General features: G+C 35.5%; 1 protein-coding gene across 2 annotated transcripts in view; it reads right to left on the bottom strand.

Annotated features, from left to right (window-relative positions):
* The window catches only part of nos1apa (nitric oxide synthase 1 (neuronal) adaptor protein a), a 151,175-nt gene that overhangs the window by 98,382 nt on the left and 27,867 nt on the right, over positions 1-24,926 (bottom strand). For both annotated transcript variants that reach the window (XM_081606181.1, XM_081606182.1), the window contains exon 3: positions 1,055-1,147. In XM_081606181.1, coding sequence (XP_081462307.1) covers positions 1,055-1,147 — 93 coding nt within the window. The remainder of the gene's footprint in view (positions 1-1,054; positions 1,148-24,926) is intronic.

The following is a 24,926-nucleotide window of genomic DNA, read 5'->3' as shown; positions in this document are numbered from 1 at the left end:
AGCATAAAAATCAAAACATCTACAACAGTGATAGTAATATTAATAATAAAATAATGGTCAGTGCAAAGTAGCCTACAAATTCTTTGGTGGGGGGCGGTGAGGGACCTGGATAAGGGCTAGGGGGGCGCTGGCCCAAAAAAGGTTGAGAAACACTGATTTAGACAGAAACAGTTTATACAAATTGCTAGACAACCTTGTTCAGACATACATCCTCAGTTTTACCCTTTGATTTGTGGGATTGAATAAAGGATAAGTCCTTAATTTAATCAGGACATCTGCTCAGTCTGTTTCTGTCCCTGTATGTGCTAAAACATGGAATAAATAGTGTGTGATTTAATACTTAAATGGGTAATACACATTTTACAAAGTTTTTAAATGTCTAAGAATAGACATGCTCAAAGTTATGTTTTTGTAACAAACATCAGAAGAGGTAGACATTAGAAGCTGCAGAGTCTGACTCAGGGCTGCCGGTGGATTAAAAATATGAAATTAATTTTGCTCACTTGTTTTCTATGCTCTCTGTTGTCATAGACAAGTTGTAGGCCTGCTATTTACCCATTTATGCCCCATGCTTGACTGATTAGATGCCTGCAAGTATTAATTGTCAGACACATGCAGACATCTAAATCAGCCCAAATAATTTTTTCTGTATTTTGTCATAATCAAATTTGCATAAATAATTTGCATAATTAATTAAATTAAAACGGGACAAATTCCTAAATTATATATGCTCTTAATAACTACTACTCAATTTGAAGTTGGAATATAATCCTTGTGATTATATTCACACTGTATTCACTCAAATAAAATGTTTATATATGGTAGGGTTAGGGTAAAGACTAGAAGTGGTCTTCAAACATATATACAGTAGTGGTGTTGCTGAAGTTCAGAATTTTTGGAATTTGAGAGGCCAAAAACAACCACTTCATGTTAATAGAATTCAACAAAAAACAGAGCAACATTCACTGATCCAGGCAGATGTTAATTTAATTATCTCCTTCTTTTAATGGACCAAAGCAAAACAAAAGAGAGGGACAAAAATAGAATCACTCACTTTTTTCTTTTTTCTCAAGGTAACCTTGACTCCGTCTGTTGACACAACGATGTGAACTTTCTTCTTCTTGATGTTTTTCACCTTAAACTCATACTGCAAAAACAAACAGATGGATGGAAAATAGTCAGGTTGGTTCAGCTAAATAATGACAAAATGAGCAAGCGAATGAACAGAATGAACACTTTATTCAATTTGTGGAGCACAGTTAAGTAATAAGGCAATTAAAGATGATTGGCATGATAAAAACATAAAACAAACAAACAAACAAACACAGCATTAAATTGCAGTGACATAATAAAGAAAAGTTAGAATACAGACTAAAATTAGTGTTTCAGTTGAAATTAATCAAAGGCCACTCAAAAAAAGTTTTAACTTTTGTATTAATATAATTATATATCAGGGATGTAACTGAAAATATCAGAAAATCTAAACACAAAGCTAACCAATGCCTAATTATTATGTGGCTACATCATAAATTTACAGTACGTTTGTGTTCTTCATTGATGATGAATTCAATCGACCCATTTCATAAATACAAAGGAAAGGTGTATGTTTTTTTCTTTCAGTCCATCAACCCTAGCTACTAATCTTCATTCAGACTGCTTTGTGCGTTCACTTGGTGTACTACATATTGATTTTATTATTGGTTTTCTCTTTCTTTTCCAAGAAAAATGTTCTGTTCTTATAAAAACAGTATTACACAGCTGCTGAAGGTTTGTCTCAATAATAACTGCTGCTCTACAGAGAACAGATTCAGTTTTAAATATGTGCCACATTTAAACATGGAAAATAAAAGTAAACAAAAAAAAATTGTACACCATGGACATTTTGTTGCAAACTGTTAAACAGTGATTTCATGTCTGTGGATATATTGAGGATTATGGACGTGATAAGAGGGTACAAAATAACTTGGTGCCTTGTTAGCGTTGCTTAAGGAGCACAAGAAGCTTGAACATTACAGTGAAGCAGCCCAATCAACTCCTTGCTGTGTTTGCTGGAAAAGTCCTGACTGCTACAGTTATGAGAATCAAGGTGTGTTTGTATGTAGCTCTGCCTGGATGTTTCTACCATTTTCAGAAGTGAAAAGAACAGAAGGAAAATATTCTATTTTCAGGTTCATGTACCTGCTCAGGATATAAGGTGCTTTTGGGAGGCAGTAACATTTTCACAGTTCTCATATGCTTTTACAGCATTGAAATGGTAAAAACATATAAAAACAACAATTGATATTTACTGGTAATTTATGTAAATTACACCCAGGTCTTTGTGCTGCACTCCAGCTCGCTGCGTTGCACAGACTGCATGGAGACAACACTGTGTGCTGAAAGATGGTTGCAACTTTGGTGTAAAAAATAAATTAAAAAAACATTTTAAATAACCTGACATGCCAAGCTGATGCGTTTACACTCTGGAAATGATGTGCATACTGCTGTCCTTTGCTTCTAGTTAGGTCTGCCTGATATTTTTGTACTTAAAAGATGAGCTCTTGCTTGCAAAGTGTCAGTAAGATGTACTGATTGATGGCGTCTGAAGAACTACTTGTACCTAGCATACATATCAGCAAATTAAACTAACAGTGTTTTCTTTAGATGCTTGTCTTTGAATTTTTAAAATAGTTTTATGTCTGTCTGGAATTTTCTTCTGTCGTGTGAAGAAACACAGCACTATGCACTTATATTTTCTGTAATATCTTGTCAGTATGAGAGATCTGTCACAGCAATTTCTGATTCTCAAATTGTAATCTACAAAGATGTTCTTATGACTTTGATACCTAGTCTAATGAACATGTCGGCATATGCTGCAATGATGATTGTGCTGCATAAACATGTTTTAAATGCCTAATAGGTTGCATGAATGACCTCCACTGAAATGATTACAGAAGCAATTTAAAAAATACATCACACAACATTTGACTGGTTAAGTGTGTGCGCCATAATACGAGAGAGAGCACTTATGTCTAATAAGCCGTCTATTCCTCACTGAACAGGCAATATCACTGAATCCATACAGACCTTCGCACATTCTCCCTGGTGCCTTCAGCTTCCACCGCAATAACACAGCAGAGATGTGATTTGTATTGCAACTGCTGCAACACTTGGGGAAAGCGCAAATATTCATTTCACAACGACAGAGGTTCATTCCAATGGGGTTTGCCCCTCAAACGTAGCACCTGAGTAACAGGCAGGGTGCTCAGAATTTTTAATGAGCCATGAAGATGGATTGCAACACAGTCCAGATCCATATCCGTAGCATGGCTCATAGATGGGGAGCTTTTGCTGCTTAAATACGTCAACTGCTGATGGTGAAAACTGAAGGAAAAAATGGGCTGCTGGTCATTATAGAAACGAGTTTTACTAAAAAGTGCAAAAATGTGAAGGCCCATAAATGCCCTGCAATGAAAGAATATCAACGTTCGTGTAAACAAACGGACATTAATGGTGTAAAGGAATAGGCTCATCCATCAAGCTAACAGTAACAAGGCAACAGCTGCAGTTTCTGTCCTTGGACCACGTATTGTAATTGTGGATTCTTGAGAGTCTATTTCCTGTTTCCATAAATGAGGCTTCCTTTTGGAAAACTCAGTGATCATCCTATGTCCTAATGGGGTCTTTTGGTAAAAGCTCCAACCTGCAGTTCTGTTTATTACCGGAACTCATTGAGAGAAATAAAGGTTTATGACTCCGAGGAGAAATTCACATGGGCATGAAGACACAAGCAAGAAAGCCAGTAAACAATTGAGATCACTTAACAACAAGATAGAATGAATAGTGTCCATTTCTGTTTCTCCATCTGTTTAGTTTTTATTGTAATATTTAATTAAAGTAATCAAAACATATTTGAAGGACTTATGTCATAAAAATGCTCAAATCTCATGTGTAAGGTGTTTAAATTGAACGTTATTGTCTGAAAACTTTGAATTACACTCCATTCCAATATATTTTTGATCCTGTCCCTGCCTGGCCTGTTTCAACACTGATATATGAGAGATTTTGATTCATGCTCAAGCCACAATAAATCTAAGTTTCCTCCAGTGGGTGTATATCATTTATAAATACACTTTTTCTTATCCCCAACTCCAGTATTCCAACAACCAACTTTTAGATCTAGTCCTGTTCAAACACATCTAAACCAATGGATATCTCTGTCAAACTTGGAGCAGTGATGTACTTAAAAGTTGCGCCACAGTAATTGTATTTGCTTCTTTTTGAAATCTTCAACTTTATGCATGACTTTTTGTGCTATCGTGTGTAATCCAGTCTTGCAAAAATTCACAAAATTCTGTGCCACTCAAAAAGATGCAGGAATGATCTTCACACCCTGGTTACAAACTACAAAAAAAAAAAAAAAATCAGGTCACACATTCGTTGCAGCTGAGCGATTGCTACGTGTGGCTCATGAGTACCACAAGAATAATCATGGAATTTGCATCCCATTTCTTGCACTAGATCATTACACCTACACATCTACTTCTACTACTTATCCTTCAAACAAAAAACAGAGGGGAAAAACAGGGAAAAAAAAGACAAGAAAACACATTTTTCATCTTGAATTGAACTACATTTAACTGATGTAGTTCAACAATTCTGTCCCAACGCAGTAATTCTCCTGAGTACAGTGCAGACTGTAACTTCGGACCTCATAAATACAATAAAATACAGTCAATTTGTTCAAAACTGGTGCATTTTAAGCACCAAGGTTTTTCCATGACCAATCATGAGCACACATCTATCTCAATGACATCCTCTCTAGAGGGAGAGAATGGGAAAAAGAGGAGCTGTAAAAAGAATGAGGAGAATGTGATGAAAGGAGATGAAGGAAGACAAAGAGAATGCCAAGGAGGAACAGCCTGCGGTAGTTGGAATATGAAGCTTAATTAAAAGCTCAGATCATTAAGTTCACTATTATGCCAATTCAAATTCTTAAAAGTGTATACTGTTGCACTGCTGCTCAATGAGTTGAAAACCACAAGCTTTTAACCTCTGCAGAGAATCCTCTGCTCAAAATGTAGAGCATGGAGAATATTTCACAGAAAGAGCTTGGGAAACATGTTCAGGCTGCATACAATAACTGAAGGGTGGGTCATTTTGTTCGATTAGATTAGTTTGTATTGCTTGAAGAAATGGCATCCATGCAGCAACAACACACCTTTTTTTAATTGTACTTTTTATGTAGATTAATGCTACATGTTTAATAATGTTAAAGGAATTCAATTTAAAGCTTCATAAAACCCAACTTAAATTGTTCTATTTGAATTTTATTTAACTTCATACCAGGCTGATATTGAGATTGGTCAAAATACACCACAAAAAGTTTGTCTTTATAAACTAAGTCCAGCTTTTTTTTTCTTTTGTATTGGCTCAATATCCAACAAATTACAATAACTTCGTGGATGTTGTGAATCATTTCAGGACAACTGAAAGCTTCCGAACAGGCAACAAAAAATAGCTGTTGAAAGATAAGGGCAGAGGGTTATTAGACGCTACCCAGGGAAAAACTTCAAATGTCATGAAGAAGCAAAAACCACACAACAGTCGAAGCAGTTAGTGCACAAATTGGGCCACTAGTACAATAATAAAGCTTTCTGTCTATTTTTCACCTCAGGAAGAAACCGAAGGACTCCTAAAGAGAGAAGAGGCATATTTTTAAACTCTTTTACCCCCTGCTTCACTACAACCTTTATACAGATGCCTTCTTGTTTTGCCGTTGTTGTCAGCTACTTCTATGTTCCTCAGTTTATCTTTCATGTTCAAAACAAGTCTATTCCTATGACAAAAAGTTATAATGCTAGCTGTGTGATATGTGTTTATCAGGATGCTGACATTCAGAAGCACTTTCAATGATCTTTACATCTACAGAGAAGAAAAACATATTTAGAGTCACAAAATATCAATTTCGCTGATCTTTTCAGCACTAGTGCTATATTCACCTTAAATTTGCAGTCTGGGTCATTTCTATCAATATTTTTTTCTATTTTATGTTACCATTATCTACATAAATTGCAATATGTACAGTTACAATGTTCTTCTGATTGGTATAGCTTTAGCTTCTAACATTACACAACTTTTATCAGGCCACAGAATAAACTAATGTTTATTCAAATAAATCACTCACAATCAAAGCAACATTGCGGGTATTTTTTTTTTAGATACACATATTCGATATTGGAAACCAACTCGGATATTTACAATTGTATATGTTGTTAAAATTTACTGCACCACTACTCTTATTTTTTTGTTAACCCAATATTTAATCAATATTTTCTTATGAAATCAGATTCTTCTTTCTGCAAGGGGAAGAAGTCCACGGACTGAAATCAGTTCCAGGATATTCTCACAAAGGCCATTGCTGTGCAAGAAAGACCTGCCTCTTTATCTGTTGATTAAATCCATTTTCCACGATATACGAGGGAATCTCATATATCTTTTTCGCTATCTTATCCATCTCTTTTTCTCGCCAAAGAGAAACTTTCAACATTTTCTCTTAATTTCATAAGGTCAACTTTAACTGAAGTTTGTCTTTTTATCATCCATCCAGTGAATCCTTGCTAATTTGCCCTGCCTGACCACTCAGTCATTCTTAACACTTGTTCCCTGGCCCATATGTTCAGATACAAATATGATGGAGTGGCTGGCTCCTCTTGTCACATTCTCACTTGATCATACAGTTCCTATTTTCTCTCTTGCTCCTTACACACTCCTCACCTCCTCTTATCTTTTCTTTACACATCTCCCCTTCCCTCCCCTCTTCCCATTTCCTCCACAGGCCGCTGGCTGATTCAATCTCAGGCAAGGTTGTTTATAAAAGGCATTTCATTTTCCAAAACCATTTGTGTTCAAGATGCTATAGGATCCATCAAGTGTCATCAATCTTAGTAATGCAGTTCTGTCATGGAATCAAAAACAAAATTTTCTCCTAAATGTGTAGAGTGGTTTTGTCAAACACGAATGCGCACACATTAATGTAATAATCACATATGAATTTACAATCTAACAACAAAGGTAATGATGTAAGACATCATAGGTTAAACCTATTTTAACTACGCTACGGCAATGCAAAACATTTTCTTCCAAATATTGGCATAGATAAAATAACATGCTTTTACATTTTATGTTTTTTACACCAAGCCAAGAGCTACTGTAGTTGTTTTTCTTTTAAAATGATGTGAAATGAGCAACAAAACCTATCTTAAACCTGTGATTACAATTTGGCGGTACACAGAAATAACTTGTAAAAACAAGTCTAACGATATCAAGTCTTCACTCAACCAAAGGAAGCTATAAACTTCAAAACTAAAGCAATTATTTATCTGCATATGACAAAAACCCTGTGCTTAAGCAGAACACATTTGAGGTGCTGTCCACACAGGATGGTATGTTTTTATCTTTAAATTTTTTTTTTCAAAATCTCTTTCTCTTTCTTACTGCTTATTCAATGTCACATGCTGTTTTTATTTTTTCTTTAATTATGAAAAAGAACCTTGAAATACCTTGCAGTTGAAATGTGCTATACAAATAAAATTTGATTGATTGATTGATTGAAGACGGGCATTATGTGAATATTGCCCGTCACTGAGTGAATATATTCACTCAGTAAAGGTTTTTTTTTGTTTGGATTTTGAACACAACCTTTGAGGAGTGCCAAATACTTTTTAGGAATCATGTAGCAAAGTAAAATAAATATCATATTTATTATCAGATGTGGGCATAGTCCATTCAATGTTCCAAATACAATGTCAACATCCAGAGAATGAATTCCCTTGAGGTAAGATATAATGCATATCTGACAAAATATTGCATTTAATCAATCCCTTACATTGCAGTAATGAACACACTGATATTGTGAGGACAACTGGAATTCAATATATTACTCAGTAATATATTACTTTGGTAAAAATCCCCAAAACAAAAAATTATTTTCATGCCCTCAGCACTTCAAGACAAAGAGGCATAAAATCTTCTCAACTAACCAAATGAAATGAAAGAAACCTTTTGGGTGACAAAAAAAAAACAAACAAAAAAAACACTTCGTGTCACCAAGAAAAGAATTCCAGCAGTTGTCTGCTGAAAAACTTCCACATATTTACTTGAAAACAAATGCCCAGCCTGCATCAGCAAAAGAATGAAACCATGCACACACTGACATGCAGCTGATTTCTGCAGTTTTGGGAAACTTTCGATCCTGCAAAATATAAGAAAAGGTCTAGTGAAAGAAAGAAAGAAATTGCACCTTTTATTGCTTCAGGGACATGATGCAAAGAACTACAGGGATTTGCTGTTGTAAGCTCCTCTAAGCTTGTTCAGTCAGTTCTGAGTTTGACGTATTGTAGCTGGCATTTGTTGTGTTGCTCGGCATCAGCATGTGTTCATCAAAACTACGCACAGTTGGCAAAGAAGATTTCTGAGATCCTGCTTCAAAAAAAAAAAAAAAAAAAAAAAAAAAAATCAGACTTGATGAATTATAATACTGTCTAGACATGTTCGCCTCATAATGCAATCCAGGGAGAGAGAAAACAATTTTTTTCCTGTGACTTCTAAGGTTTTAAAACCATTTTTCTAATACTGTGCTACCATAGGCTTCTTGTCTCCAAGCCTTTCACCTGATGTGTGATGGAGCTCTGTTTGTCTTCTGGATCTGTGCCCATGTTGGATGGATGCATATAAACCTCTTAAGTGACATACACTCATTACGACTTCTAAGGACTAATGTGTCTCTTTTTCGCTTTTACTTGGGTCATTCTTGTCTACAAATTAGACCAATTCTAGACTATAGATACTCTGATGAATATGTTTGTACTTCTTCAATGATTTATTTTTCAAAGACAAATGGGGGCTGCTAATTTGTCAAAAAGATTAGTTGGTTTTCATACTTAAAGATTTCATTTCATCAACACATCTAAGACAAAACACAATCAGAGTGGATAACCAATAGTTTTGAAGCTGCTTTGACATTATGAAATTATACATCCGTATTCATTTTAAAAATATCAACAAAATCACGTCAAACTCTACAAAATCTAATATTTCTCCAGATCAGTAGTGATACATTACCAATGCATTTCTTGATACTGGGCACAAGATAAGTGAGCTAAGTAATGAACTTGTAATTCTAAAGATAACTGTCCTCAAGTCTTACTATTGCATCTGATTTAGAACTTTTTTTTAATACATAAATCTTTCAAATTTTTGCAAACATCCAAGTTTTGCCATACGCACAACTAATTTTGAAAAATGCACTCCAGGGTAACACAAATAAATTCAGGTAAAACAGATTAGGATGTAAATTAGATAAATTGACAAATTAGATTTCCATTTATATTAAAAATAACTGACACTTTGTTGAATATACCTGGGAGAATTAGGGCAGCTCTGAAGGCAAAAGGGACTCCAACCCGGTGTACCTATTAAAGGGGCCAGTGTGGATTATATACACCTATACTCAGAATAGCTGAATATTGTGCTTGAACACAAGCCTTCTTACACAATCAAAAAAAAAAAAAGGATGAAAGCCGCCCATTGCCTTGAAACTGTCAAAAAACAGTATGGCTTGAATGGTTCCCAGCTGGACGGCCTGCCTTTTAGACCTTAGGTTATACAAAAGAAGACATGTTTAGGCCACAAAATGGACAGTCGCCCTTGTCATGCACTGAAGATGTGGCATGAAAAGGTAACCGTCTGATCCTGTCTGCAGATCTTCTAGTTCCTGTGCTATTCCTGTCAATAAACGTGAAATCTTAAGCATCTGTCTTTATTCCTTTGAACTTTAAAGGAAGATGAACCCTGCCAAAGACGAGACTTTGAATCCGAAGGCTTCAGAAATCTACAGAGGCTGCTTGGGACCAAAGATGATGTTGAAAAACTTCAAAAAGAGAAAGAAGATCTTCATTTTTTTTATGCACAGGTGGCAGCTAGTAAGGTTCAACCAAAAACAAATCCCTTTAAAATGCTAACAGGTAATGAAAATGAAACAGATAAAAATACAATGAATAACAATCTGCGAATTCTGATTATAAGATGAGGATGCATGAATATAGGCTTCCTCCATCAAGACTCTCCTCCCTATCTTTTCCTTTTATGATTACCTACTGTTACAATCAACTGTTATATTTATCTAAAGTTTATACGGATGACTTTATTTATTTATTTATTTTTAGTTTCCAAGACACAGAAACAAAACACGAGTAAAACCTAATTAGCAGGTCAAACCTAAAGGAAAAAATGAAAATATTAATAATAACCTTCATTTAACCAGATAAAATCCCTGGTGAGATGTACAATCTCTATTTTTAGTACTTTTTTAGTTCTCTCTCTGGTTTACTGCACCTGAATCAAACGAAGGCTCATTAGATGGCCTAAGAAGAACATTGATATGCTGAAAAGGTTGTTACTACCACCAGGGAGAGAATTAAAACTTGCAGGATGGCGACTCTTGAGGACCGATTTTGGGCACCACTGAATTAAGCTGATATTTTTCACCACTATAGCACACTCGGAGATTGTATAAAGTGCATTCAACTTGAATTAAAATATGGTCAGACAATCTTTATAGCATATTATGAATGTTCATTCTTCATCCTGATACACAACGCCCATAAAAAAAAAAAAACAGGGGTGCCCCATAAGGAATACGAGGGAAAACGAGATAACGGGAGATTGTTTCACAAAATGCCTTCAACACTTTTCACACTAGATCCTCATACAAAGCAAGATAGTATGTATGCATGCATGTGTGAAAGTGCAACTTTAATACTTAAGTCGTTAATTTTTTTGCAAATAAATGAAAGAACAAGCACAGCAGAAAGTGTACTAATTTAAAAAGAGATGTAATTACAGGAGGTCAGTCAGAACAAGAACTGTATTCTTCTTAGTTACATATTAAGGAGCGTCTACTTGTGATCATAGAACCCAGAAAAGGTGTCAATTAGTCTAAAGATTTAAAAGAAGTAAATTGTTATTAAATAAAATTAAAACACATTTATAGATCAACTTTTTCTGATCACTCTAGTCTCTGGAATTTCAATGGGTTTTGTTCAATCTTTCATAAAAAATAAATAAATAAATAAATAAAATTGCCACACAAGTTCAACAAAAGCAGAGTTACTGTAACTGTTGAACCGATGATCACCCGGTCCTCAGGGAGCGATATTGCTATTTGAGGAAGTCATGGATGGATACTGCATCAACACAGAGTTTTCTCTCCTCATTGTTGTTGTTCATTTCAAATTACTGCACAGCTCTACACATTTCAATGTAAACTTCTCCAAGACTTAGCCATAAGCCTCCCCTAATCAAACCTCCAGAGAACAATGCCTAAAGAAAAAAAACACACTGAGTTTGTTTTTAGCTTTGCAACAATTCTTGCATCGCAGCTCTATTCTCATTAAAACAGAAAATGCATGTAAAGAAACACAATTACAAACATGATGCAAAACAAAGCAAGAGTGCTGACAACTAATTACAAAGAGGAGCCTATGCTGACAGTCTTGGCTAGAATTAAATCACAGCGTGTGGGGAGTTCGTTCTGACTGACTGTCATAATAAAAACTGATAGATGACAGAGAAAAGGATTATATGTCCTCACAGCTTTAATTGGCAGTTTAATTAACTCAACCACAGAATATATGATGGACAGTAATGACAAACATCCTGATAGTGCACATCAATTTAAGCACACAACAAATCACAGGAGGGCATCGTTACAAGAATTAATATTAATTAATTATGTTGTTTGAAACCTGTACAGAATGTCACGTAACGTTGCTATAACACCGTTAAAATATAGTTTTAAATAGGAAACTGGATGTTAAGAAGAAAAATCTCAACATAAAAGCAAAATGTAAAAGGATGGAGCATTTAAAAACTGGAACAGTAATTTACTTAGATATGACAAATTTTTAAGTGCACATTTCTATCATTATGTCACTTTAATAACAATCTTTGCTTCCTTATTAAACAGTTATTTTTTAAATTATTGCCCTTACCTGGACAGCATAGAAAGAGACGGTTATGAATAGGCTTGAACTGGGCAATTTATTCTGAACAAAATGGAAGTAAAGGAAATATAACTTGTGTTGGAATCATTTCAAAAAGTTGCATTTTCTTAAAAACTGGTCTGTTTTTTTTTTAACCACTTACACAATTCATGTTTTATAAATTTATTTAAAACACTATATTTAAATTTACAAGTTAGACACTTTATCAAATGAATACATTCATCAAATGATTATGGGAGTCCATTTAGAAGCTGTTAATTTCAGTTCTGTTTTATTAGATGTATCCTATTTTAATTTAAAATAAAATAAAATCTGTATTTAAAATAAAATGCAAATTCAATAAAAAATGTAAATAGCATATATTTAAATTTGATACCAATATTAAACAAACAAGCTTCAACAAGAGACAATTGCGCAGTACCTTCCAAGCTTCAAGATAACTTTTGTTATGAAATGGTGCCTTCCATTCATCCATTCACCTGCAAAAATATGTATCTTTGTATTTCATGGTGTTCACAGAATAAAAAACTAAACTTGCAAATTAAAGAATTATATGAACTTTAATATTTTAAATTTTGGGATTTAGAATTTCTGTGAGTAATTTCTGTCTAATTGCTGAGTACACATTTCTAAAAGTACTGACCTTATTCACCATCTCCAAAATTGCTATAGATTCAAATTATTCCACTGCCAGTTCCACTGGCACTTAGTGTTATTATTATTATAGTGGAATAAAATAAAGGATATTTTCAATTAGGTTCTCTTGCATTTTGAAGTCTTAGTGTTCGCTTTGCCACTTTGCCTTTTCATTCATTCGCCATTACTGCTAAATCCATCTCACAAGTCAGTGCTGCTGAAATGAGCCAATACAGCTTGATGCTTCCACCAGCGGAGTCATATGGCCCAAATGACAGCTTCTGCATGCACGGCATCGTTTCAGTGAAATGTTCTCATCTTCCCAGACGCGAATAAACGACAAAGACACCATTAAGGGTCTGAACACATCCAGGTCTCCTGTTCCTGCCAATGTGCGGTGAGATTTACTTGAACAAAGCACACTCTGTATTCATAAATGTGTTGTCGGTCTGGCAAAGGACTGAACCTGTACTATAAAGCCAGACCAGACACTTAATGAGTTGCATTTATATTAAATATTCATTTGTAATGAAAACAAAAAAAGTTGTGTGTCAGTTTAAAAGCACTGCTTTCTTAAGCACTGCTGAACAAGCAAATAACTCCAATACTTATTGAACTTCACTTTTTTTAACAAGTAATAATTAAACTTTGAAAAAACAAAGATGAACAATTTCAAGATGTGTTTTCAAGACTCCAAAATGCCTTAGCACAAAATATTGGTATGTAGTACAACTATGAACAATTTGCAACCCACTTTAAAATAAATAACTCTTTCTGTCCAAATACTTCTTTATCTACATGGCTGTATCTCTTCACAAATAGATATTATTCTATGGTGTCTCTGTTTTGAAGTGCTATGTTATGTTTTCTTTTTATCTGTTGTATATATATATATATATATATATTGGTAAATCACATGCTTGATTTTAGCACAAATACAAAGTTTGTTTTTATGATGTAATCAAACAGGAAGCATATTGTTAACAGCATGTAGATCAATTTCCCATGTTTCATCGTTACTGGGGACAAATGCAAATAGCTCAGACATTATCCCATAATAAGTAGGATGTTTATATGTACTCTTAAAATCCCTCCTCCCTTGGTACATCCTTCTCAGTAAGGGGAATGAGACAGCAGAGGAAAATAGAGCAATAAAATTCAATGTTGTGTCTGGCAGAGACCATTTGTTCATTATTGTGGTTCAGACTTGTTCAAATGTGACAGCAACTGTTATTTACCTCCAGACAGAAAAATTGTGAAAATACCCATTCTACTCAGCTTTGTCCGTTCCTCACCATCACCACTGACAACTATTACAGCTCTCTCATGAAATCTTAATGCAACAAGCTCCCTTGTCAGACAGGAATGAAAACTTTTCCAGTTCCAGATATGAACTGTACAGAAAAACACATTGTTTTTTCTCACTACCTGCAAATCAGACCAAAGGCTGTTTTATGTCAGTTAGCAGTATGCCTTTTTTTTAAATTATTTTCCTAATGCCAGACAAATGACAATTTTAAAAGTTTTTTTAATTTTTATATGTACTATTTTTACCTTTTGCAAATTCCTAAGATTAGAAACCTTTCTGTAGTTTTTGGTATTGCTGTATTTTAATCTCTGCAACTTGTGACAAACATGTTGCGTATCCTTCAAAGAACTTGACAATGATATGCTGGAATATTGGTCCATTCCTCCTGACACAACCGAGTCACGAGGAATGGAAACAAATAAGGTTTGTAGACCACCTTGTTTGGACACACCTTTTCATCTCTGAAAACAAATGGGATTGAGATTAGGGATTTGTAACAGACTCCAAAATATGGCCGCTGTTCTCCTTGCAACACTTTGCAGCTATTTTGGCGTTGGTAAAAACCAGTCCCTTATTCTACAATTAGCTTTGTACAGTTGTTTTTTTTTACAATGTCGCAAAAGTAAGCAGTGTGTTGAGCTGGAATTTTACAACACATTCACATGTACTTCCTTTATGAATTAATCAGAAGCTTGCAAACCCATGATTTCATCAGTTTTTCCAAATTGGTTAGAGAGTTGTGTAAAAAAAAAACATTTGTGTAAAAATATGTATTGACAAATTCATAAATAAAATCTTTGTAAATCATCTCATAATTCTGGCATTTAGCAAATAGAAATTATTTTAATGATCCTAAATGACCTTTGGAATTTGCTGGAAAAGGCTTTGAACAATGAATAGACTCTCCCATCATCAATGCAAGATTTTAGTAAAAAATTAATGCAACGCTGAATGGAAATGGATCTTGTGACATTGTAGAAGCCTATCAAAACTATTCCACAGCAAATGTGTGCCATAATCAAATCTAAAGTGTATGTATATATATATATATATATATATATATATATATATATACATATATATATTAATCTATGTGGGTGTGATCTGTTTTAAAGCCAAACTATGAAAAATATGTATGACTTATAGTCTGGAAAACATGGTGGATCTTTTCCAGCTGCTGTCTATTTTGAGTGAGATCATCCCACCCAAAAATAATAATTAAATCTTCCAACAACCTTTCAAGCTGCTGGAACAACTCAAAGAGTCTTGAAAGCTGTGGTGTCTACTACAGACAGACAGACAAAAAAAAAAAAAAACACACATTACTGTAGCAATGTGCTTTTTCCCCCCCAGAATGGCTCCTGATATTCCTGACTCTACAGGCAGAGAAGTCAATCTGTTTCTGTTTGTCTTATCTCATGACATTTCTGGCAGCTAGAGACCAGCAACCACCCCGTCAGCTTCACAACAAGAAAGGAGAACTTGTGTGACGAATGCTGGCCAGAGGCCTCATGTTCAACAGTCTTATCAGCTGTAACATTGACTGTTAAGCTTCTGGTACAGCTGATTGATTAAGTGGTGCAATCAGTGGTGCATCAAGCTGCCTTAGAATTTAAATAAAGCCCCGTTCAGACAAGTACTGCTTCCCAAAATCAGAGTAAAACAGAGCATGTCAGTGTCATGTCTGGATTGTTCTCCTGCCACATATTTAACACATTCACAGAGTTTGTTGAGGTGATTCAGACAGAATTTTTAGTCAGCCATCCAACCACAGCTGTTTGTGGTTTTTTTTTTATGGATTTCTAACAAAAATCAAAGTGTTTGGAGTGATGGGTAAGGAAGCTTATTTTTCTGCCCCAATTAAAACCTTAGAAAATGAGATACCACTCACTGATGGCTTCAAGGATATTTTATTTTTATAGAAAGGGATTCAGTTCGTTTGGATCTTGGATAGAAGTTAAAGTACAGTCTGTCTGCGTATCTGGAGACAGTATGTTGGCCAAAAATAAGATCACCACCTGAAATTGTCTGTCTGAGCTCCTGCAGAAAGAATCTGAGAATACATTCTCCAAGAAGTCAAGTCTCTCCTCTCATTAGACATCCTGAATTCTCACGCCAGCCAGTAGGCCGAGAGCGGTCATCATGTCTCTCTGTCCAGTCGACATTATTAACCCTACATGATTCACTGAATTGAAGTATCAAGTGAGCTCTCAAAGAAAACTGGGAATTCTTATCAGCCAGGCAAAACAATATGTGTTTATTTTGTCATACAATTTTCCGAAGATCTAAAAATATATTTTTTACAAGTAAATATATGTCATTGAACACCCAAGTTATCCTCCAACATTTACGTGTCCTCTGTTTTCATATGTTTTAATTTTTCATGGCGTTCACTGAGCCATCCATTTTTCCCCTCCATTATCATCAGTGGAGCATTAATCAACATTTTCTGACTCTTTTCTGACAAGGCAGACCATTTTCCCAAACACTGCAAGCACATTGCCTTCTTTGTTCTCCTACTCTATAAGCTGGTGGGTAAAATTTGACACCTTGGAAAGTGGAATGAAAACAAAATTACGAAACTGCTGGAAATGGATCAACAAAGGTACAGTGGGTGGCTTTGTAGAAGATTGAATTTAAATGGCCTGGCACTCAACAGTGGTGATGGAGAGGAGAGAAAAAACGCCTGGGAAAGAGTCTATAAAGCTAAAATTCATCAGGTGTATCCGTTTCTACGGAGCAAACAGTACTTCCAGCTCAATCTGGCACAAGATGGAGAGGAGAAAATTGGAAAAGCTTGTCAAAGATGTGAAGAGAAATGTATCCATCTCTCTTGCTGTCAGCTTCCTTTCCTCTACCCAGACAGGTAATATTAGATACCAACTGGGGAATATGGCATTTGTGATAGCGATCCTCTGATCACTTCTACTAGACTAGAGTCAGCCCTAGAAAAAGCTTTTTATAGAGAAAAACTGAAAATGAAAGTTGGGCCAACAAGAAAAGAAAAAGGTCAGTGTGGAAAAGAAAAAAATATATTAAAATTCTTGCACAAACCATCCCTGCTTTCTTCAGATAAATCATCCCCAATAAACTATTCTGGATATCTTTTCCTTCACAATCAGATATTGAGTACTACATGCAGAAATTTCCACTTACAGAGGGCATGGTAAATCCACCCCATCAAAGTTTCCCGCGAGAAAATCGGCTGTGATTAAGAGAGTTCTATCAAAGAGCCTTTGTGCCAATTAAAAATTCCTTCAGTGCTGCAAACTGATTATTCTGCATCTACATGCTGAGTAAAGTAATCCAAGTTTCAACAACTCTGGAGGGTTTTAGTCCTTTTTAATCTGAATCCAAATGAATTCCCAAACATCTGGTGACGTCGACAAACAAAAACTGTATGCGTGTGCTGCACTGTGGCATTAAGCAAGTCGACAGGGATGCACTTGACACGTGAATGCAAATTCGCACATTTGTACACAGCTCCAATCAAACGGTTGATTTCCATGCAAACATCACCGTTATTTGCATGACAATGAACAAACTTTATTTACTTGTTCTTTTGTTACACCACAAAGTTTGACTGCTGCTGTAGCACATCAGCCTTTGGGCAAAATAAATATTAATGAATCAAAATATTAATATACTATGATACACAAGAGAACAAAGATAAATATATATATATAGAAATAAAAAACAGAAAAGAACTTTCATTGTAACATTTTGTCTGTACTGACTATACCACCAATGTGTATGCAACGCACTCAGCTAGCCATGTCAAAACAATACTCCAGACCTATGTGATTTCAGATCTCATACACCAGATCTGGGGTCCTACTCTATAATCACAAACACTCAAATTGGTACAACTCTGATGCAATAGAAAATAAAGACTATAAAAAGCAACTTCAGCCTCAATATCTCAATGAATGAACTTCTTTTTTAATACGTCTACTCTGGAAGTAAAAGTTAAAACATTAACTTTGCCGTCTGTGGCATGCATGGCAAACAATAAGCAGTTACGAGGCATGTTCATTCTGCTCAGTCATCTTTTTATGAAGCAGAATCTTAACTCATATTTGTCATCTGTTATGTCAGGAGGAAAACTGCTGAATTCATAAGGATAGAAGTGTTTTAAAATGTTTCCTTGGAAGAATAATTGTTACAGTCACATTGCTTCTAATGCCGTCATCGTATCAGACAAACTGTTTAACTTTGTTACATTTAAAAATCAAAAGGTTTTTTTATGTTAAATAGATTTGAAAAGCTTATCATCCACGAAACAGTTGTGTGAGGGAATCCCTGATATCCCTGTCCCCAGTAATGCTCTCATTCCCAGGGATCCTGAGACATTCAAGGGTAAAAGTCATATAAAGTTCCTTAAGTAGGTCTGGGAGTGTGTGGAAGACCTCAAAAAGGAGGGATCCATGAGCCATCCTGATCAAATGCCTAGGCCATGTCTGCAAATTCATTTTGATATGGAAGTGCAGCTGCTCTACTCTGAGATTCCCTTAGATGGCGGTTCCTCCAGGCTGAGTCACCCGGGATATGTCTGGGACCTTCTTTCAGTGACGATCAATATCTTATGGCCACAGGTGAGGAATGTGGTCGAACCAGTATTAAAAGGCATGTATTGGCTCTTTTTTCACAACTGCAGACTGAAGTGACCTGTGCTCTGGTGCCACATGCAACAACGTTTACTAAACTTCTCAAAACATTCGGGGGCATGCTATGTAATGTGGTGATAAAGTCAGGCTTGCTACAGTAGGTGCACAACAAGGCAATGCAGAAACATTATTTTACCGTTTCTCATGGCCTTCAAATGAAAACAGGAGGCACAACATCATGACACGGGGATTTTTATCATGACTTCTCAATTTTACAACACCCAGGACATCTTTGGTTTCAGGTAGTCAAATCATACTTTTTAGAGCTTGTTCTAAAACCTGTAGCAATGTAATACATTACATCAAACAAAAAATGGTAAGAACAAATATAAGTTGCTTGAAATACAAAACATTTTTGTACACCTCAGTGCATGCATTCAGTACTTGAACCCAGCTACAGTCCAATGCTCCATCCTTACTTGATGGTGATATGACTAGGCAGCGATTATACACATCTACTCTGAACACTTCATTTCTGTCACCAAGTACTCAGACAGCCAAAGTTAGTCTGGAACTTAGCTCCCCTCTTGACAAACACTCGAGTCACCTTGTTTACAACCATGCTCCGACGGCTCTCTTAAACTGATAAGAAGTAGATGATGCACAGAGCATTGCAGTGATGAAGTCTTTGCTTTGTGAGGGATAGTTACGGTAATTTCAGTGCCTTTCAAAGACTCCACATCAACAGAAGGAATGGTATCAAAGCTGACAGCCTGTGCACAGACCAGGGGTTAATGCACTCTGGCTTGAGATCAGCATTAAGCAATGACATTGCTTTCTTTCCTTTTTCAAGCAACACTAACGCTTATCAAATTGACTAGTTTAGTAGAGCCCAAAGGAAAAGACTGCAATGAATAGATGTCTTTGCCTTTCTCAGCTTTCAATATAAACTAGTATTTTCAAATTTTCATGGAAAATAGACCATGTAATAAGTGTTTATATGCTGAAGCATAGAAATTTAAAACATTGGCCAAAAATTCTAAAATTAGTCAAACATAGTTTGTCAGTGATCTGTTCTGTTTGTTTTGTAGATTTTATCAAGACAAAATCTACAATCCCCCAAACAAGCATCCACAAGCACCTGTCTGTAAAGACATAACATGACATAAGGAAACCAAATTTATTTTTATCTAGATTAATTTGTACTTTTCTTGTTGTTTTTTCACTTATCCACACATTTTTAATAAAAGTCCTTCTGATAAGGTGTTTTCTTGAATTTTGTATGGCTGCAACAAAATATCTGAATCATAAGTGAGAACATTTTTTTAAAAGGTTCTCACACATAATTTTTTTAAGAACAATTGTCTGGCTTAACCTAAGCGGGTTTTCATAGCCCAGTAACTGAACAATGCTGTTCTTGAAGTACATTTTTGCTATAAAGGTCAGACTTCAATTGGCTGGTGTCACATCTGTGATAGGTCACACCATGACTGTTTGACTAATACCTTCTAATGAGTTCAGTTTCTCATGGGACTCCTGAATATTTGTTTTTCATCCACTCTTTATTCAGAAAAGATTATCAATGTCTTGTACTTATTTTCTGAAATTCCTGTGAATTCTGCTTCAGATGCCTCAGACAGAAACAGTGATATTTAGATAAACTGTCTTTACCTCGCATAACTGGAAGTGTATTTAAGCATGCAGATACATTTTCATCAAAATCCTCCAACTTTAATGGAAGTACAAAATGAAACAAATTCCTGAGTGTGCAATTCATTTTATCTAAATATACCTCACATCAGATAACCAAAGCTGTCCTGTCTTCTTCCTATTCATAATTCAGTTACACCTTTGCCATCCTCCTATGACTCCAGCTGCTGCCTGCAGAAATTTGGCTTGGTAACAATGGTAACTAAACCAATCTGGTAGCTAAACTAACTTGGTTTAGTTACAATAACTAAATGAACAGTGTATTCTTCCTGACACCATTGTCACAACTGGACAAGTTGAAACCACTTCCTCCATCTTCTGACAGAATCTGCATGACTGGAGATTTTTTTATTTACCCTGAATCAAAAAATGCGATAGAGAGTTGGAGCTCCAAGCTGTAAGACTAGTTTCTCTGAAAAGAATGTGTGTGTTGTTTGCTCCTGGGAGTTTTTTCTTCTTCTGAACTGACAACCAGCAGTGATGGAAATTCTTTTTTGTTTTTGCTCGTCGGTGTCAGCCCCTGCTTCGATGTGTTTAGATGCCCCACAGTAGTCACACTTGTCTACCTTCAAGCATCACTGTCTCAAGGGGAAGTGATGATATAAGAATTTTAAAATAAATTGCTCTTACATTTTAAAGGCTGAACATAAAGAGGCCTGTGCCCTGTCATGACGGTAAAAATGCTGCAGTTAATCTGCACAGCCTGAGGAGGTATTTTGCATTCCTCTGTCCAAATGTTGCCCACAGCGGGTCTAATGCTGCTTTGTGACAGTCATGAGAATGCTGCTTAAGTCGTTCATGAAAAAAACACTAAATGAAACCGTACAAATTGTGCCAAGAAAATAATTCATGCCAAAATTGTCTTCTTAAATCGCTCCTTCGGGGTACTTATGTATATTTTTACACATGATCCACAGTGAAAGACTAAGAGAACATATAGAAAACGCTTGGCATGCTGGTCTATAAACAGCCATCTAACAGGATATGTAAGCATTACTAAATCTGATACTACAATACTGTAAATAGCCCAGAGGAATGCTAGTAAATCTGGGCTCAAGGCAAAGCAGCAGCTTCAACTTTTTTGCTTATTTTATATTTAGTTTAATTTCACTGAAGTCCGTATGCACTTTCAGTGCCTGACAGCAATCACAAAACTACAGACAGTTGGATTTGTGAGAAATATTTTTTGCACAACCAGACAGTATTTTACCCCAACTTTGTTTCAGTGTTCTACTGCTGCTGTAAGATCATCCTGCTCTCTGTGTGTTGTCATCACTCTGTGAAAAAAGAAGAGCTGAACAATTGCAGGAAGAAAACATACTGCACATTTACACACAGTTAAAGTATTAAGGTATGTGCAATGCAAGTGCAATGATAGAAATAAAAAAATTATAATAATTAATTGTAGAAGACAATATACTGGAAATGCACACTGCTATTTCACAGTGTGATGTCAGTTCATGCAATACACACAATCAATGACTGCTCAGAGATGGAGTCTGCGTCCAAAAACTGGAAATTATCCAAAAATGTATTTTTTTATTAATATGTTTTCCTTTGTGCTTTCATAGTGACATCTGATATGCAAATCAAGAACAACTCATGCATGCTGACCTCTACACTTCAACTTGCTCCTTAACATTCCCATTAGTTCCCAGCAGTTATCTTGCTCATTAGCTGCCTATGATATGCAGAGCGGCTTCTCTTTCACACTGGGGCTCGGTTTCAGCAGAATAGGTGATGGATGAACTGAGTTAACAACCTAACCTGTGCAGATCATTATGGCCATCCCATAATAAAAAGCATATTATTTCTGATTTGACTCAGCCGAATGGTCTTGTTCTGATGGATGGACTCAGACCTATATAAAGTTTTGGCAACGAGACAGGGGGCAGGAAATTGAAATAGCCATGGACAACTTTGTCATTAGCTAACAGTTCAAGACAAAGTTCAAAACATTTTAGAATTAAGTACTATGACAAAAAAAAGACTTATTAGTGACAAAGGGGTATTAATAGGAGTCCAAATGATTTTCAGTCTGGCGATAGGGCAATGAGATGGAGCCCATTTTGTCTTCTAAATGACAAAATGGGCTCTTGACGAGACTGGATAATGGCAGCATATATAAGATGTATTTAACAAATGGAGACTATCAATATTTCAAAGTCATGTTTAAAAAAAAAGTCAAGGACAAGTAAAAGATTTATTTGTTGTGATTAACAAGAGTTAAAGTGAGAAGGAGGCATTCAGCTGAAAAGTGATAATTATATTGTTCAAAGCACTTACAAGGCACTTTATTTTTTATATTTTTTTTTACCATTTTTCATTTGTGGCTAAAGAAAAAATTTCTGCAATGATGGGATAGATGTCTCATGGCTCAAGAGTGGCAGGTTGTGTCACTGCCTTCTATAAAAAAAACATGGCAGACAGATCAATCCTAATAAAGAGGCTGTGAGCATCCTGCTGTTTATCAGCCCAGCATTCACCCAGGGATCCAGACCACCCAGGCGAGACAAACTCTGCCAATTGGATTTCATTTAGTCTCATGTTAGGATAATATAGAGCTAAAATGAATGAGGACAAGATTCAGCAAAAGTGAGAAATGAACAGCTACGGCATGAGAGGTGAAAAACTAAAAGAAATAATTATTTTGTGGTTTTGAAACATAATTGAAACGCATTATGTGGCAACATAATTCTTTAGTTCACTAATGTTCAGTATGTTTCCTCTCAAATCAAGGTTATATGAGTTAGAATATTAAAAAAAACAGTGCTAAATAACTTCTAATGAAGGACATGTGAAGAATGACAATGTCATAAACTAAGTACTCTTGATAAATTTACATTGCTTAAAATAGTTACTAGAAACAAGTTGTTAACAATTGATTGTTTAAGTGATTAACTGCAAATACCTAGAAAAGCAGTCTCTCCAGTAACGTTTGCTCAAAAGAATTTTTGAAGAAAGAGTGACTCAAATCCTGATGATCATTTTGACCCACATGACAAGTTTCAACTCCACTGCTTTCGCAAATACCAGGCCAACCAATGCGTGTTGAATACTGGATAAGGAAATGTTGGCAGTCTTTTGAACATCTCTCATAAAGTCTGTAAACTCTACAGGGAACACAGAGACTGCTGTTAATTATGCTCTCTGTGTGCTAGTCATCCATCCATCCCTTATCCAACATGCGGGGTACACCCTGTACATGTTGCCAGTATATCGCCGGCCTGTGCTGGTCATGCTTACTGTTAATATAAAATGCTAAAGACTGGTTTAAAAACTGCAAACAAGATAATCTTATAATCCTTGTTTAGAAATATTTTTAATTGAGATCATTAGTGTACAGTGCAAGGCACAATATGCCTGCAGCCTGCACAGGGTTGGTAACAAAAAGAGGAAGAAAATACAAACTTCCTTTCTCAGCTAGCAGAAACATTGTTTCAATAATTTCTCCTATCGGTTTGCAAAACAGGAACACTAATCAATTCTAGATCATACACAAAGCCAGAAAGAGTAGCCATAAGTCTTTTTGCAGAAACAGTAGCTCTCCCATGCCAACCATTTTTAAAATGTTGCCTTAATTGCATCTGGCTTTACTTCATCTGTGTTGGGGCTGAGTTTCCCACAAAAACAGCATGATCAAAAAGCTATTTCTATTAAAGAAAAGTAAAAACCTTCACTAATGATGTTTTGATTTACTGAAGCAAAGAGGATGCTCCTTATCTGCAAAAATGTAAGGTTAAATTAAACTTCAGCATTTATTAGAGCTTAGTATTTGGCAGTTCTAACCTTTTAGAAGCACCCTGAGGAAAAACCATCTGCCCTGTTTAAATACCAACTTAATATTTTTCTTCAGAAGGACTTTTCACATGTTTGAGCCATACTGTCTGGGACACTTTGAAGTCTTTTTAGCACAATAACTCTGGAGTAAAGAGTTCTTGCATGACACAATGTATACTTTATGAGTTTAAACATACTATATGTCAAGAACTTTAAATCATGTTCAGTATTCACATTGTTTTTTAAGACTGTAAAAAAAGGCTCAACTGTTACACATTTATAATAACCACAACAAAGGTGGCTGACTGACTTCAATTACAGTTGAAGATCCCTTTACTTTCTGATCAGCAGAGATATCACTGCTTCTATCTAAAAGTGATTTAGATTTTTTTCTGCAAGCATTTCATCCTACTTGATATGTTGCATGGGGAGCAGAGAAGAGGAGAAACTAAATAAAATATAGCTTTATGTGAAACATGTATATTGTATGAGCTCACAACTGCTGTCTCGTAACTGATGCTGTGAGCACTTGAACTTTAAACTCTGAGTATGTTGCTACCTACACAGTACTAAGTGATTGTAAAACAAGCATAAGCTTTAAAGAGCCATTTAGCATAAAGCCACAATTGTAAAGTCAAATTCTCTTAAGAAAAATAGGTAATTAAGATCAGTTCAAATTATTTAAACCAATAAGCACAGCCAGACCCTTAAAATAAAACCTAACTAGCCATGAATAATATTTGTAGTTGTTGTCATTGGGTAAAATATTCTGTTGAACATGAGTGAATATTTATTTCTGAGTATTCCCAGTGATCACAGCTCAGTGTGCCAACCAGGTCA

This window comes from Poecilia reticulata, chromosome 4 (assembly GCF_904066995.2).
Source record: "Poecilia reticulata chromosome 4, P_reticulata-male-v2, whole genome shotgun sequence".
Taxonomy (NCBI): Eukaryota; Metazoa; Chordata; class Actinopteri; order Cyprinodontiformes; family Poeciliidae; genus Poecilia; species Poecilia reticulata.
Note: the sequence above shows the minus strand (reverse complement) of the source record. Positions and strands in the feature narration are given on the sequence as shown.